General features: G+C 36.6%; 1 protein-coding gene across 1 annotated transcript in view; it reads right to left on the bottom strand.

Annotated features, from left to right (window-relative positions):
• FAM120C (family with sequence similarity 120C) overlaps window positions 1-18,431 on the bottom strand; it is a 127,834-nt gene that overhangs the window by 77,935 nt on the left and 31,468 nt on the right. The window contains 3 exon segments of the mRNA XM_053579016.1: window positions 8,329-8,457; window positions 12,992-13,074; window positions 14,290-14,536. Coding sequence (XP_053434991.1) covers window positions 8,329-8,457; window positions 12,992-13,074; window positions 14,290-14,536 — 459 coding nt within the window.

The following is an 18,431-nucleotide window of genomic DNA, read 5'->3' on the forward strand; positions in this document are numbered from 1 at the left end:
GCTAGCAGGTTCGAATCCAGCCTGCCAAATAACAATAACAACTACAACCAAAAAATAGTGGGCACTGTGGTGGGTACCTGTAGTCCCAGCTACTTGGGAGGCTGAGGCAAGAAAATCACTTAAGCCCAGGAGTTGGAGGTTGCTGTAAGCTGTAATGCCCCGGCACTCTACCTAGGGAGACAGCTTGAGGCTCTGTCTCAAAAAATAAAAAATTCTCTCTTACACTGCCTTTGCAGTATCCCACAGGTTTTGATAGCTTGTGGCTTCATTGTCCTTTTGTTCAAGGAATCTAACGATTTCCTTCTTACTCTTGTTCTTAACCCAGCTGTCATTCAAGCATAAGATTGTTTAGTTTCTATGACTTTATGTAGAAAAAGTAGATATGAAGATTTCTGTTGGACTTGAACTCTATGTAGATAAAAAGATTTCTGTTGGAATTGAACTCTATTTCTACTCCTTGATAGTCTGAGAAAGTACAAGGTATAATTTCTATTCTTTTAAATTTGTTGAGGTTTGATTTGTCCCCTAATATATCATCAATTTTAGAGAATGATCTGTGGGCTGATGAGAAGAATGTATGCTCAATTTTATTAGGATGAAATTTTCTGTATATGTTTGTTAAGCCTATTTTTTTCTAGGATTGTGTTTAAGTCCATTCCTTATTTGTTTATTTTCTGCTTGGAGAATCTGTCCAGTTCTGGCAGAGAGGTGTCGAAATCTCCAGCTATTATGGAGTTGGAGGATATCATATTGTTCAGATCATTTAGGGTTCATTTTATATATCTAGGAGTATTTAGGTTGGGTGCATAATGTTTAGGATTGAAATCTCCTCATGTTGTATAGTTTCCTGGACCAGTATATAGTATCTATCATTGTCTTTCCTTATTTTTGTTGGTTTAAATCCAATTGTATCTGCAAATAATATTGCAAGCCCTGCCTTTTTTATGATCTCCATTTGCCTGGATTATTGTTTTCCATCCATTCACCCTGAGTCTTGTTTTATCCTTACAGGTTAGGTGTGTTTCCTGAAGATAGGCTATATAAGTATGGTGTTTTTTTATCCAGTCAGTCATCCTGTGCCTCTTTTGTGGAGAATTCAAGCCATTCATATTTATTGAGAGGATTGATAGGTATGGTGAAGTTTCGTTCATCTTGTTTTGTGGAGGTCAGTTGCTTAGCTTCATCACTTGCACCATTGTGGAAGCTATGCCTTGTTCTTTAAATTATGGATGTATTTACTTTGCTGGAGAACCACCATGCTGGTCAGTATGGAGAATGGGTCTGAGTACTTCCTGTAGAGCCAGTCTTGTTGTGGCAAATTTCATCAACATTTCATGTCAGTAAAATGGTTGATATCTCCATCAAATATGAAACTTAATTTAGCAGAATACAGAATACTGAACTAAAAATTGTTTTATTCAAGAAGGTTAAAAGCTGATGACCACCCATTTCTGGCTTGAAAAATGTTAGCTGAAAGGTCTACTGTCACCCTGTTATTTTTCTCTTCATAAGTGAGACTTTGCTTATACCTGGATGCTTGTAGAATTTTTTCTTTCATTTTGAGTTTGCCCAAGTTAATTACCTGTCTAGGAGATGCTTTGTTTAAATTGAATTGTGCTTGGGTTCTGAAACTATCTAGGATGTGAATTTCTGTGACTCTCACAATGCTTGGGACATTCTCCACCATGATATCTTGAAGTAGAGCTTTAGTCCCTTTATGAACACCTGCTTCTCCTTCAGGAATCCATATAATTCTGATATTGAATCATATAAAGTAATCCCACAACCCTCTCAGGGAACATTCTGGTTTTTTTTTCCTGCCTCTTTGAATGATTGGATTAGTTCAAATGTCTTGTCTTCAATTTCTGAAATTATTTCTTCCTCATGTTCTACTTACTCTATTACCGAGGCTCTCTGCTGTGCATTGAAGCTCCCTGAATGCCTCTTTCAATTTCTTAAGCTCTGCTATATCTTTCCTAATTATGTCCAAATCCTTGGTGACTTTGTCTTTAATTTCACTAATTTTTTGAGTTAGTTTTTGGAATACTTTTTGGATTTCTTTTTCCATCTTCTCCTCAATTCCATTCATCTGCCATCCATATTCTGAATTCAAGTTCTGACATTTCAACAATTTCTATATGGATGGTATTTTCTGTTGAATCTCCTTTGTAATCTTTTGGGGGTGTTGATCTGCTTTGATTTTTCATGTTGCTAGGATTCTTCTGTTGGTTCTTCCCCATGTGTATTTTCAGCTTATTTTTATGTTAATTATACTTTTTAAGCTTAAATCTTAGGCTGTCCTTAAATAGTTATTGAAAGATAATCTAATTTGGCACCCTTCTCAGACTTTGGGTTATACTATAAGTCAATAGTAATCAAAACAGCATGGTAGTAGACCAAAAATAGAGATATAGGCATATGGAATAGAATAGAGAAGCTGGAGATGAACCTAGCCACATATTGCCATCTGATAAACCAAATAAAAGCATGTACTAGGAAAAAGAATCCCTGTTTAATAAATCATGCTGCAAGAAGTGGTTAGCCACATGTAGAAGACTGAAACTGGATATGCAACATTGACAAAAATTGACTTTCATTGGATAAAAGATTTAAATTTATCATTATTTGATCTTCAATAAGTCTATCAAAAACTTAAATTGGGGGAAAGACTCCCTATTTAACAAATAGTGTTGGGTGAATTGGCTGGCGACTTGTAGAAGACTGAAACTGGACCCACACCTTTCACCTCTAACAAAAATTGACTTTCACTGGATAAAACACTTAAACCTAAGACATGAAACCATAAAGATTCTTGTAAAGAGTGCAGGAGAAACACTTGAAGAAATTAGCCTGGGAGAAAACTTTATGAGGAGGACCCCCAGGGCAATTGAAGCAATACCAAAAATACATTACTGGGATCTGATCAAACTAAAAAGTTTCTGCACTGTCAAGAACACAGTAAGTAACGCAAGTTGACAGCCCTCAGAATGGGAGAGGATATTTGCAGGTTACGTTTCCGGCAAAGGTCTGATAACCAGAATCCTCAGAGAACTCAAACTTATTAATAAGGAAAGAACAAGTGATCCCATTTCACCATGGGCAAGAGATCTGAACAGAAGCTTCTCCGAAGAAGACAGGCACATGGTCTACAGACACATGAAAAAATGCTCGTTATCTGTAATCATCAGAGAAATGCAAATCAGAACCACTTTGAGATACCATCTAACTTCAGTAAGAGTAGCCCACATCACAAAATCCCAAAACTACAGATGTTGGCATGGATGTGGAGAAAAGGGAACACTTCTCCACTGCTGGTGGGAATGCAAACTAATACGTTCCTTTTGGAAAGAAGTTTGGAGAATACTCAGGGATCTAAAAATTGACTTGCCGTTTCATCCTGCAATTCCTCTACTAGGAGTATATCCAAAAGACCAAAAATCACTTTGCAACAAAGATATTTGCACCAGATTATTCATTGCAGCTCAATTCATAATAGGCAAGTCATGGAGGAAGCCCAAGTGCCCATCGACCCATGAATAGATTAATAAATCATGGCATATGTATGCCACAAAATATTATGCAGCCTGCAAAAAATATGGAGACTTTCCTTCTTTTATGTTTACATGGAGGGACCTGGAACATATTCTCCTAAGTATCTCAAGAATGGAAGAAAAAGTATCCAATGTACTCAGTACTTCTATGAAACCAACTTATATTTACTCACACTTTCTTATGAAAGATAGAACACAACTATAGCCCAGGATGAAGGAGAGAAATGGAGTGGGAAGGGAGGGGAGGGGGAAAGGTTGATAGAGGGAGGGTAAACAGCAGGACCACACCTATGGAGCGTATTGCAAGGGTACAAGTCAAATCTGTCAAGTGTAGAACATAAATGTCTTAACAAAATAATCAAGTAAATGAGGCGAAAGCTCAGTTGATTGGCTTGATGTAAGCACGTCAGATTGTATAAAAATATCAATACATTGTACTCCACATATGCATAAATGTGTTCATGATCTATGTGCATATGACTTAATAAAGAAAAAGAAAAAAAGATTTAAATTTAAGATATAAAAGAATAAAAATTCTAAAAGAGGGTTTGGGGAAAACTTTTGACAAAACTACCCTGGGAAAAGACTTTATAAAGAAAACTCCCTTGGCAATTTCAGCAACACCAAAAATAAGGAAATGGGACATGACCAAGCAAAAAAGCTTCTGTACAGCTAAGGGCACAACACCTAAAGCAAACAGACAGACTTCAAAATGAGAGAAGATATTTGCCTGCTACAAATATGATGAGGAGCTGATAACTAGAATCTACAGAGAACACAAACTAATCAACAAGAAAAGAGCAAATAACCCCATTTATAAGTAGGTAGAAACTTGAAAAAACCCTTCCCTAAAGAAGATGGATGAATGATGAATTAGCACATGAAAAAACCACTCTGAGATATCACCTAACCCCAGTGAGAATAGGACACGTCACAAAATCCCAAAGCTGCAGATGTTGGCGTGGAAATAGAGAGGCAAGAACACTTTTATACTGCTGGTAAAGACTGCAAACTAATACAGCCTCTGTGGAAAGAAATATGGAGAATCCTCAAAGAGCTAAAAGTAGATATTCCATCTGACTCTCCAATCCCATAATTAGGCAGCTATCCAGAAGAAACAAAAAAATAATTTTACCATAAGGACATTTGCACTAGAATGTTTATTGCAGCTCAATTCATAATCACCAAGGCCTGGAAGCAACTCAAGTGCCCATCAACTCATGAATGGATTAACAGGCATTAAAAATAGGAAGACTTTATATCTTTTGTATTTGCCTGAATGGAGTTGAGGCACATTTTTCTCAGTAAAGTATCACAAGAATGGAAAAGTATCCAGCGTACTCAATACTAATATGAAACCAGTAGATAAATAACTACATGCCCACAAGGGAGAAGAACACAACTGAATTCAAATCGGGGGAGGAGAAAGGAAGGAAAGGGAAAAGGATGATAAGTAAGCTCTCACCTAAGATGCCCAATGTAAAGATATACAGCATACTCCCTGGGTGAAGGACTCAACCACAACTTGAATTTTACCTAAGAAATGCAAAGAATGCAACCTAATCAATCATACCCTCATATTAATCTAAAATTTAAAGAAATGTAATGGACTTGGATGCTAACAACTATAAAACTTGTACCTGATGAAAAAATTTAAAAAGCCCCCAAATAGGCATCTAATATCCATGAATTGAAAGACTCACCAAATTTATCTCTGTATTTAATACATTTTCATTCAAAATTCCAGCAGGATTTCTTTTATAGATATGTAGTATAGGCAAGATTGTTTTAAAATTTATATGGAAAGGCATAGCTAGGTGTTGTGGCTCATGCCTATAATCCTAGCACTCTGGGAGGCTCAGATGGGTAGACTGCTTGAGCTTAGGAGTTTGAGACCAGCCTGAGCAAGAGTAAGACTCTGGCTCTACTAAAAATAAAAAATTAACCAGGCATTGTGATAGGCATGGTAGTCCCAGCTACTCAGGAAGCTGAGGCATGAGGATCGCTTGAACCCAAGGGTTTGAGGTTGCTGTGAGCTATGATGGTGCCATGGCACTCTACCCAGTGTGACAGAGTGAGACTTTGTCTCATAAAAAAGAAAAAAGTAAATATTAATGAAAAGTTTAAAATGTGCTCTGTAAAAGATGCCATTAAAAGAATTAAAAGACAACTACAAATAGGGAGAAAATACCTGTATTTGCAAACCGTATATCTAACAAAGGACTCATATGCAGAATATATAAGGAATTCTGGAAAATCAACAATAAGTAAATGAACAAACCAATTTTAAGAAGAATCAAAAAACTGTGAACAAACCATTCACCAGAGATGGATGGAATAAGCATAGGAAAAAAAATGTTCACCATTCATCATTTGGGAAACACAAACTAGAACTATGATGAGCTACCACTATGCGCTTATTAGAATGGCTATAAAAAATACTGAGAATCTATTGTACAATATGGTAACTATAGTTAATAATAATGTATTCTTAAAAGTTACTAAAAGAGTAACACTCCAAGCTGTATTTGTCAATTAAAAAATAAATTAAAATATTGACAATACCAAATGCTGGTAAGGAATGGAACAGCTGCTCTGGAAAATGGTTTGGAAGGGTCTTAGAAATTATTAAAAGAGTAGATTTTAAGTGCTTGCCCCAGAAAAAAAGGAAACGTATATGAGGTAATAAATACATTAATTGTTCTATTTAGCCATTCCACAATGTGTACATATTTGAAAACAACATGTTGTACGTGACAAATATATACAATTTTTATTTCTCAATTTATTTTTTCTTTTTCTTTTCTTCCTCCTCTCCTCTCCTTTCCCCTCCCCTCCTCGCCTGCCCCCTCTGCCTCTCTTTCTCTTTTTCTTTCAAAAGAAAGAATACTTTTTTATTATTTTTTTCTTTCTTTCTTTTTAGAGACAGGGATCTCGTTATGTTGCCCATACTGGTCTCAAACTCCTGGCCTCAAGTGATACTCCCGCCTCAGGATCCCAAAATGCTGGCATTACAGGCATGAGCCACTATGCCCAGCTGTATTTGTCAATTAAAAAAAAAAATACTGACAATACCAAATGCTAATAAGGAATGGAATAGATACTCTCAAAAATTGTTTGGCAGGGTCTTATAAATGTAAACACACTCTTACATCACCCAGAAATCCTACTCCTAGGCATTTACACTAGGGAAATGAAAATTTATGTTCATATAAAAACTGCTATACAAATGTTTATAGCAGCTCTATTCATAGCACCAAAAATTGGAATCAACCTAAATACCCTTTAAGGGTTGAATGCATAAACAAACTGTGGTATATCTGTACACTACACTAAATATTACTCAGCAATTGAAAGGAATAAATTGCTGATGCATGTAACATGTAACAACTTAGAATAATCTCAAAGGTATTATGTTGAATGAAAGAAGTCATTTTTCAGGCCCGCAGGTAGTCCTGGTTACTGGATTAGCTGAGGTAAGAGGATTGCTTGAGCTCAGGTTTCAGATTGCAGTGAGCTATAAACCACTGCACTTTAGCCAGGGTGACAGAGGAAGACTTTTTCTCAAAAAAAAAAAAAAAAATCTCAAAATAATAATGTGTAATTCCATTCATGTAATATTTTTCTAGAAAATATAACAAAAATGATGGAAAATAGACTAGTGATTGCCAGAGATTAGGGGTTGATTTTGGTGTTATTACAGGGGATAACATGAGGAATTTGGGGGATGTTATTTTGTATTCTAATTGTGATGGTTACATAAATCTATATATTTGCTAAAAATTCACCATACATGTATACACAAAAGTCAGTTTAAAAAGAAAAGTCAGTTTGAGTATATGTTAATTTTTAAAAAGTAAAAAACACAGATTAAGTATAAATTAAATTGTTAAAAATAAAGCTTATTTTCATAATTTTTAGTTTCATTTTCTTAAATAAAATACCAGTTGAGCCCTTTTTCCACTATTAACAATGAAATGTTGCTTCTTATTTTATGTAGAGTCACTTTAAGTAGTCTTTTTCACTGCCCATTATCCTCTACTGAGCAAGACCACTTCTCTGTTAAAATATACAGATGCTCCTTTACTTGCAGTGGGGTTACATCTTGACAAACCCATTGTAAATTAAAAATATCTTAAGTTGATAATGCATTTCTAACAAACATCTAACCTACAAACATCATAGCTTAGCCTAGCCTACCTTAAACTTACATTAGCTATAGTGGGGCAAAATCATCCAATAAAAAGCCTATGGCATAATAGTTTTGAATATCTCATGTAATTTACTGAATACTGTACTGAAAGTGAAAAACAGAATGAGTGCATAGGCACTTGAAAGATACTTTTTACTGAATGTGTATTGCTTTTGCATCTTTTTAAAGTTGAGAAATCTTAACTTGAATGATAGCATCCTGTTGAAACAACAACAACAGCAAAAAAAAAAAACAAACTTGAAGGACATATGGCTGAGTGGTAACTGTAGCAAATTGCTTCCGGGTGATGGGATTTTAAGTGACTTGTTTTCTTCATTTTCTACATTTTTCAGAACTGCCTTTTATTACTTTAATTATCAGTAGAAAAAAGGTAAAGAACCCGTTCAGTCTATGCCTACTAACGTTTTTTAAAGGAAATTTTAGGGTTCTGGTCTGTAAGCATGGAGAAAACATGCAGCTAGGAGAAGAGAAATTAGGCATCATGGAAAAGATCAGAAGATATGCTGGCATTGCTGGAGAAGGTAAGAAAACTGGGGACTCTTAGGAAGGGGAAGGCCAGCTCACCTGAGACTGTTTGAAAACATCTTTCCCAACTATATCCAGGTTTGAGGGGTCTTTGATGGAATTAACATACTCAGAAACAGCTTTGATCACCACATCACAGGGAGGAAGAACAAGCTGGTGAGCTCGGACCTAGAAAATGCACAATAAGCAAGGGACACTGACATCAAAGATGAATCACTAAGAAAAAGGGTGAGATGAGAAAGGAGATGGGGAATTCAAATTCAGTAAATACTTAAAACTATTTTCTTTCTTTTCTTTTTTTTTCTTGGAGCCGGAGTCTTACTCTGTTGACCTAGTTAGGTGCAGTACCATCATCAAAGATCACAGCAACCTCAAATTCCTGGGCTCAAGCAATCTTCCTACCTCAGCCTTCTTCCTGAATAGATGGTACTAAACATGTGTACCACTATACCTGGCTAATTTTTCTATTTTTAGTAGAGAAGGGGTCTCACTCTTGCTCAGGCTGGTCTCTAACTCCTGAGTTCAAGGGATCTTTCCTCCTCTGCCTCCCGGAGTGCTAGGATTACAGGCATGAGCCACTGCACCTGGCCTAAAAAAGAAATAATAGTTACCCTTATAATTAGTACAGAACACTTGGAACAGATCAAGAAATATACAGCGATAAAAACCTATCATCCAGGGTAGCACCTGTAGCTCAGTGGGCAGGGCGCTGGCCCCATATGCCGAGGGTGGTGGGTTCAAACCCAGCCCTGGCCTAATGGCAACACACACACACACACACAAAAAAAACCCTATCAACCATAATCCTCGAAAAGAGATAACTACTATTTTCTTTTGACACTGTCATAATCAATCAGTTTTGTTTTGCAAGATATTTTAACTACTTCCATTTTTTTTTGAGATAGGGCTCTGCTTTGTCACCCAAGCTAAAGTACAGTGGTATCTTCATAGCTCACTGAGACCTCAAACTCCTGGGCTCAAGCGACTCTCCTGCCTCAACCTCCCAAGTAGCCAGGATTACAGGTATGTATCACCATGCCAAGCTAATTTTTAAAATATTTTTAGAGCCAGAGTTTTGCTGTGTTGCCCAGGCTGGTCTAGAACTCCTGGCTTCAAGCAATCCTCCTAAATTTGCCTTCTAAAGCAGTATGATTATAGGTGTAAGCCACTACACTTGGCCCCTGCTTCCAATTTTTAGCTACTAAAAGTAATGTTGTAATATGCATACCATATATGGATCCTTATTTGAACTAACCACAGAAAGGTCTTTTTGAGAGGATCAGGAAAATCTGAAATAGATTAGATATTAAAATGATACCATAAAATTAGGATTAATTTTGTTAGAATAATAGCATCATACTTAAGTAAGAAAACACCCAAATATTTTAGAGATGTATACTGGAGAATGTTGAGAGCAAAATGACTTGAATGGGCATTTGCTTTAAAATACATTAGCAACAACAAAACTCAGCAAGTGTGGCAAAATCTTGATAACTATTAGATCTGAAAAGTGTTACAGTTATGATTTCCTGTATTATTATATCATTTTCTCTACTTTTGTGATACTTGACAATTTTAAAAAGAAATTTTTAATGCTATCCTGAAATGTGGGTTATGATTTGTTGCCTACTTTCTAATTATTTACTTATAAGCGTCCTTAAACTATAATTACTTAGTCAAAGGATGTAAACTTCTTAAAGGCCTCTGATATAAACTGTCTTGCCAAAAGGCTTTACCATTCATTCCTTTAACAAATATTTACTACCAACTATGTCCTGGACAATGTCCTAGGCACCAAGGACACAGCAGTAAGCAAGACAGACAGAAATCCCTACACTCATGGGAACTTAAATTCTACTGTAGGTCTGTTAGGATGGGATGATAGGAATTAAACAAATTAGTAAAATGTGTAGTGTGCTAGCTGTAGATAAGTGCTATGGAAAAAAATGTAAGTAGAAAAGGGAGTGCAAGTGTGTGTGTGTGTGTGTGTGTGTGTGTATGTGTGCATTCATGTGCATGGAGTAGGGTAATCAGGAAATGACATTTGAACCCCTAGAGGAAATAGCTAGGTGGGAAGATAAAAAATTTCAAGTAGAGGAAAGGGTAAATGCAAAGGTTCTAAGAGCAAAAGAAAAGAAAGAAGATATCAGTGATATAACAGGGGCAAGATAACAATAGGGCTTTGTAGGCCACAGTAAAGATTGGGTGAGTGACATGATGAATCACTAGAGAATTTTGAATAAAGAAGTGACATAATCTTATTTTTTAAAGGATCAATCTACTATTATACTTAGAATAAATGGGGGTGGAAGGAAGGGTGCAAACAAAACACCAATAATTAGTAAAATATATTAATAATCCTGGCCAGAAATAACAGTGGCTTGACTGGGGTAGTAGCAGTGCACATGGTGAGAAATAGATATATTTTGAAGGGAGAGCTAATGGTATTTGCTAACAAATGAGATATAGGGTGTGAGAAAGAGAAGCCAAGATGACCCCAAGGTGTTTATCCTGAGCAACTAGAAGGATGAAGTTGCTATCAACAAAAATAAGGAAGTCTGTGAGAGGAACAGCTTTAGAGGAAAGATCAGGAGTTTCCATTTGGATGGAATACTTTGTGATATCTAGGAAATATATAAATGAAGATGTTTAATAGGCAGTTAGATGTTAGAACCAGGAGTTTAATGGAGAGGTCAGAGCTGGAATCATAAACTTAACAGTCATCAATGGACAGATGGTATTTACAGTCCTGAGACTGGATAAGATCAATCATGTGTACAGATAGAAAAGAGAAGGAAACCAGGGTGGAAATCCAGAACACTCCACAATTAAGAAGTAGAGAAGACAAGGAAGCATCAAAGGACACTGAGGAGAAGAAGCAGTCAGTAAGATAGAGAGGAAATCAGAAGAACGTGGTATACTTAAAGCCAATTGAAAAATGCATTCTAAGGAACAAGGAGTGACCAACTATATTAAATACTCCATTATTGGTCAAGTAAGATGATAACTAAGAGCTGGTCACTGGGTTTATTAACTTTATTGCTGATTTGTCAAAGGCAATTTCAGCACATTAGATTGAAGGGAGAACAGGGGAAGGAGACAGTACATAGCTCAAGGATAAACAGCTCTATGAGGGAACTTGTTGTAAGAGGAAATATGGAGTGGTAGCTTGGGTGTGGGGAATGAGGTCGAGAGTGAGTTTGTTGTTTTATTTTTTAAGATGGATGCATGCTTATACAACCAAAGGGGAAAATAAAAAAAAAAACACAAAACAATAAAGAGAGGAAGACCGACGATTCAGGAGAAACAGGGAAGCTGATGCCCTTAAGTTGGCAAAAGGAGATGGGAGCCAAGCGTGGTGGTGCACACCTGCAATTCCAGCTACTTAGGAGGATGAGGCAGGAGGACAGCTTGAGCCCTGGAGTTCAAGACTGCAGTGATCCAGTTGGTGCATAGCCAGTACACTCCAGTCTGGGCAACAACATAGTGAAAACTCTTGTCTCCAAAAACCAAAAATAAAATTAAAATAAATTTAAAAAAGAAATGAAACAGTATAAGTAGGGCATACACATAAGGTGAGATGAAGAGGGTGTGGAAATTTATAGAAGTTCTATTCCCATTGATGTAATTTTCTCAGTAAAATTGGAATTGATGTCATGAAGTGAGTGCGGGGAGACGAGCAAATGTTAGAGCAGGCATCGTCAAACTTTTTAAACAGGGGGCCAATTCACTGTCCCTCAGACCATTGGAGGGCTGGACTATAGTTTAAACAAAAAAATTATGAACAAACTCCTATGCACACTGCACATATCTTATTTTGAAGTAAAAAACAAAATGGGAACAAATACAATTCACACCGCTTCATGTGGCCCGCGGGTGGCAGTTTGAGGATGCCTGTGTTAGAGGCTTAAAGAGGGAGAATAAGCTATGAAATGGTCATCTAGGAGAGTGAAAGAATTAGGAAAATAGAATATAATCACCAACTTACCCTACCACCAGATGTATATGAGTGTATCAGTTTTGCCACAGCCTTGATAGGACTGGGTATACTAATTTTTCAATGTTTGGTAAACTGTTCAGTTAAAAAAAGTCACACTGCTCCTTTCTTTTTTTGAAACAGAGTCTCACTTTGTTGGCCCAAGCCAGAGTGCTGGGGTGTCAGCCTAGCTCAAAGCAATGTGAAACTCTAGGATTTGAGTGATTCTTCTGCCTCCGCTTCCTGAGTAGCTGGGACTACAGGAACCTGCCACAAGACCCTACTAATTTTATTATTAATTTTTCTATTTTTAGTAGAGATGGGGGTCTTACTGTTGCTTAGGCTGGTCTCCAACTCCCAAGCTCAAGCAGTCCTCCTGCCTTGGTCTCTCAGAGTCCTGAGATTACAGGTGTGAGCCACTGTGCCGTCCATACTGCTCATTTAATTTACATGTCCTATCACTAGTGAAGTTGAACATTTAGTCACTGTATTTCTTCTTTTGTGAATTTTTTCTTCTATCCTTTGTACATTATTTCCTTATTAGAGTATTAACATTTGTTTTCGTAGGTTTATGTGAATTCTTAAGATATTAAGGGCATTGATCATAACTAATTTTGTATCTGTATATGAATTATTTTAAACGTAAGAAGGTAATTATTCCATTAAAACTCCTATCAAAATGTAATACCTCCTAATTCTATATAAGTAGGAAAAGGAGAACATTACCTTAAGTGATGCAAGAGGATGTTCTGGTCCCAAGAGGCTCCAGTGGAAAGCAGCCAAGTCCTCATCTGGGAGAATGTGGTTACCTATAAAGTACATTTGTCATTTATTGACTATACAAAAGTTCTTAGAACCTCCAGGCTATGAAAGAAGTCCTAAGAGAGAAAATGATCAAATAATTCATGTATATCTATGTTTTAAATGTAATGATTATAGTAGCTATATATTTATTATCAATGTATCATGTGTATTTTATGCATCATCTTCAAAATAACCATGCATGGTATTATTATTATACCCACTTTACAGATATGGAAACTGAGGTGTGAACAAGTTAGGTGACTTGGCCCAATGTGATCCGGCCAATAAGTGCACACACCAAGATAATAAAAGCTAGGACTGTCTGACTTCCAAAGTCCATGATGTTACCTATTCACCTAGTTATGCTGCCTTTTATAACAGCCACTAATCACTAACTGCCTAATAAGTGCTGAGCATTTGGTATACCTCATTTCATTTGACCTTACCAATAACACTATGAGGTATTATTATTCCCATTTCACAGATAAGGAAATTGAAAACAGGGAGGTGTAACCTCAGTGAGTTGCCTAAGGCCTGATTCCAAAATTTGTGGTGACTTCATCACATTATCCAAATTCATGCTCTTTGAGAATATAGAGGAGAGGTTACACATGAAGCAAGATATTTACCCTCATGTTATCAGTACTTACAAAACTAATTCAAAATATAATCAACTTTCTATAATTTACTTTGAAATACATCTTAAAAAGATAGAAGAATGAATATGAGGAAGCAAGTACAGAAAAGTGTTAATTGCAGAATACAGGTGATGGTTGTACAGTTCTCAATGCAAAACTGTTTCAATTTTGCTGTACGTCTAGAAATTTTCATAAAATATTAGCACAAAAGAAATAGAAAAACATAATAAATAATTTGTGTTCCTGATACAAATTTAGACACTGGGGAAGAAATGGTGATGGTTTGTGTGGGGAACCAAAGTTGGCTAGGGCTAGTAAAACATTTGGCCTCAGATAGTACTCTGCATAAAACGGATATGAAATATAACAAAAGAAAAAGTTTTACAAAGATCAAAATATTGTTCTGGAATATACTGTAGCAATCTATAAGACAAAAACAAAAGTCTGCTGGGTTGTCCCCAACAGAGTGTTTGGCATGAGGAATTAAAAAATACAGATCCAATAATAACAGGCTAAATCATTCTACTCTTTAACTCTTAACATTGGTAGAAGAAACTGGAGTCTCTTCTTTGGTCTACCTACCTAGCAGTGCAGCAAATATGGGAAAATTCATTCTATTCAAGCCCAGCTGCTTGGCCACCTCCTGCATTAGGAACTGGTTGGTAGTGAGGTTCTTCCCATTCCAACTCAGCTTCAGAGCATGGGAACTATAGTAAGAAGAAATATTGTAGAGTGCATACTCGGAGTCATGGGCAAGAAGGCCATGGAAGCCATTTTCTCTGAAAAAAGCCACCACTTCCAAATGGTGGTCTTCAAGGCTCTGAAAGACCTAGGAGGGAACAGGAGAACATGTCACATGACAGAAGCAGATTTGTATTTTGTTAGAAGTCAGGAAGGTTAATAACTAAATGTTACAGTTTGAAGAAATTTAAGATTATATGTGGCTGAATAGAACACTCTTAAAAAAACAAAATGAAACAAAACAAAAACCCTCTCCTAGCTTACAACCTGATTATTCTTGTAAACTTAGCACAGACAGTGTTATATATGTGTTCAGTCAAATGTCTAGTCTTTAACTCCTTTCATGAAACTTGGCTTAGGAAATTCAAATTAGAATACTGAAATTAACACAGTATATATTACTTGTATTTACTTTGAGACAATAACAGAAAAGACTTTTATTAGAAAGATAATAAAGCTATTATTTATTGCTCAACATCTACTATGTGCTGCATGTATTTTACACGTATTCTCTCATTGTCAGAACAACTATGGCAAGGTATATATAGATGAAAAACTCAGATGTAGAAATAAATACAGAAATCTAAGATCATCTAACTCTTTGTAAAAAGATCTTGCTTTTTTCTTAGGAGCACCTTAGACTGCAGGGCACCCAAATAGGGCTCTTCCAACAGACAGTGGTCAAAAACTTTGTCTTATTTTGGAAATGGGAAACTAAGGGTGCAAGAAGTTGGCTGCCTCAACACTGCATGATGAGCAAGTGGTAAACAAGATTCCATCCTAGGCTGATCTGACTCCAGAATGCTCACTTCCTATTATACCAGGCTTCTTTCTGGAGAGAACTATTTTTTTTTTTTTTAGCTTATTTTTTTTTATTGTTGGGGACTCATTCAGGGTACAATAAGCCAGGTTGCACTGATTGCAATTGTTAGGTAAAGTCCCTCTTGCAATCATGTCTTGCCCCCATAAAGTGTGACACACACCAAGGCCCCACCCCCCTCCCTCCGTCCCTATTTCTGCTTTCCCCCCAATAACCTTAATGTCATTAATTGTCGTCATATCAAAATTGAGTACGTAGGATTCATGCTTCTCCATTCTTGTGATGCTTTACTAAGAATAATGTCTTCCACTTCCATCCAAGTTAATACGAAGGATGTAAAGTCTCCATTTTTTTAATGGCTGAATAGTATTCCACGGTATACATATACCACAGCTTGTTAATCCACTCCTGGGTTGGTGGGCATTTAGGCTGTTTCCACATTTTGGCGATTGTAAATTGAGCTGCAATAAACAGTCTACTACAAGTGTCCTTATGATAAAAGGATTTTTTTCCTTCTGGGTAGATGCCCAGTAATGGGATTGCAGGATCAAATGGGAGGTCTAGCTTGAGTACCTTGAGGTTTCTCCATACTTCCTTCCAGAAAGGTTGTACTAGTTTGCAGTCCCACCAGCAGTGTAAAAGTGTTCCCTTCTCTCCACATCCATGTCAGCATCTGCAGTTTTGAGATTTTGTGATGTGGGCCATTCTCACTGGGGTTAGATGATATCTCAGGGTTGTTTTGATTTGCATTTCTCTAATATATAGAGATGATGAACATTTTTTCATGTGTTTGTTAGCCATTCGTCTGTCATCTTTAGAGAAAGTTCTATTCATGTCTCTTGCCCATTGATCTATGGGATTGTTGGCTTTTTTCATGTGGATTAATTTGAGTTCTCTATAGATCCTAGTTATCAAGCTTTTGTCTGATTGAAAATATGCAAATATCCTTTCCCATTGTGTAGGTTGTCTCTTTGCTTTGGTTATTGTCTCCTTAGCTGTACAGAAGCTTTTCAGTTTAATGAAGTCCCATTTGTTTATTTTTGTTGTTGTTGCAATTGCCATGGCAGTCTTCTTCATGAAGTCTTTCCCCAGGCCAATATCTTCCAGTGTTTTTCTTATGCTTTCTTGGAGGATTTTTATTGTTTCATGCCTTAAATTTAAGTCCTTTATCCATCTTGAATCAATTTTTGTGAGTGGGGAAAGGTGTGGGTCCAGTTTCAGTCTTACATGTAGACATCCAGTTCTCCCAACACCATTTATTGAATAGGGAGTCTTTCCCCCAAGGTATGTTCTTGTTTGGTTTATCGAAGATTAGGTGGTTGTAAAATGTTAGTTTCATTTCGTGGTTTTCAATTCGATTCCAAGTGTCTATGTCTCTGTTTTTGTGCCAGTACCATGCTGTCTTGAGCACTATGGCTTTGTAGTACAGACTAAAATCTGGTATGCTGATGCCCCCAGCTTTATTTTTGTTACAGAGAACTGCCTTAGGTATACGGGTTTTTTTCCGGTTCCATACAAAACGCAGAATCATTTTTTCCAAATCTTGAAAGTACGATGTTGGTATTTTGATAGGAATGGCATTGAATAGGTAGATTGCTTTGGGAAGTATAGACATTTTAACAATGTTGATTCTTCCAAGTCATGAGCATGGTATGTTCTTCCATTTGTTAATATCCTCTGCTATTTCCTTTCTGAGGATTTCATAGTTTTCTTTATAGAGGTCCTTAACCTCCTTCGTTAGATATATTCCTAGGTATTTCATTTTCTTTGAGACTATGGTGAAGGGAGTTGTGTCCTTAATTAGCTTCTCATCTTGACTGTTATTAGTGTATACAAAGGCTATTGACTTGTGGACATTGATTTTATATCCTGAAACATTACTGTATTTTTTGATGACTTCCAGGAGTCTTGTGGTTGAGTCTTTGGGGTTCTCTAAGTATAAGATCATGTCGTCAGCAAAGAGGGAGAGTTTGACCTCCTCTGCTCCCATTTGGATTCCCTTTATTTCCTTGTCTTGCCTAATTGTATTGGCTAGAACTTCCAGCACTACATTGAATAGTAAAGGTGACAGAGGACAACCTTGTCTGGTTCCAGTTCTAAGAGGAAAAGCTTTCAGTTTTACTCCATTCAGTAAAATATTAGCTGTGGGTTTGTCATAGATAGCTTCAATCAGTTTTAGAAATGTGCCACCTATGCCTATACTCTTCAGTGTTCTAATTAGAAAAGGATGCTGGATTTTATCAAATGCTTTTTCTGCATCTATTGAGAGGATCATGTGATCTTTATTTTTGCCTCTGTTCATATGGTGGATAATGTTTATGGACTTGCGTATGTTAAACCAGCCTTGCATCCCTGGGATGAAGCCTACTTGATCATGATGAATGACTTTTTTGATGATAAGCTGTAATCTACTGGCCAGGATTTTGTTGAGGATTTTTGCATCTATATTCATGAGTGAGATTGGTCTGAAATTCTCCTTTTTGTTTGGGTCTTTTCCTGGTTTTGGTATCAGGGTGATGTTTGCTTCATAGAATGTGTTGGGGAAGATTCCTTCTTCCTCAGTATTTTGGAATAATTTCTGGAGTACAGGAATAAGCTCTTCCTTGAAGGTTTGATAGAATTCTGGTGTGAAGCCATCTGGACCAGGGCATTTTTTTGGTTGGAAGATTTTTTATTGTTTCTTTGATCTCGGTGCTTGAAATTGGTCTGTTCAGGAGCTCTATTTCTTCCTGGCTAAGTCTAGGGAGAGGGTGTGATTCCAAATATTGATCCATTTCCTTCACATTGTCAAATTTCTGGGCATAGAATTTCTGGTAGTATTCAGAGATGATCTTTTGTATCTCTGTGGAATCAGTTGTTATTTCCCCTTTGTCGTTTCTGATTGAGGTTACTAGAGATTTTACTTTTCTATTCCTCGTTAGTCTGGCCAATGGTTTATCTATTTTATTTATTTTTTCAAAAAACCAACTCCTTGTTTCATTAATTTTCTGAATGATTCTTTTGTTTTCAATTTCATTGATCTCTGATTTGATTTTGGATATTTCTTTTCTTCTACTGAGTTTAGGCTTAGATGGTTCTTCTTTTTCCAATTCCATAAGATCTCTTGTGAGATTGTTGATGTGCTCTCTTTCTGTTTTTCAAATGTAGGCATCTAAAGCGATGA

The sequence above is a fragment of the Nycticebus coucang genome, chromosome X, assembly GCF_027406575.1.
Source record: "Nycticebus coucang isolate mNycCou1 chromosome X, mNycCou1.pri, whole genome shotgun sequence".
NCBI classification, from domain to species: Eukaryota; Metazoa; Chordata; class Mammalia; order Primates; family Lorisidae; genus Nycticebus; species Nycticebus coucang.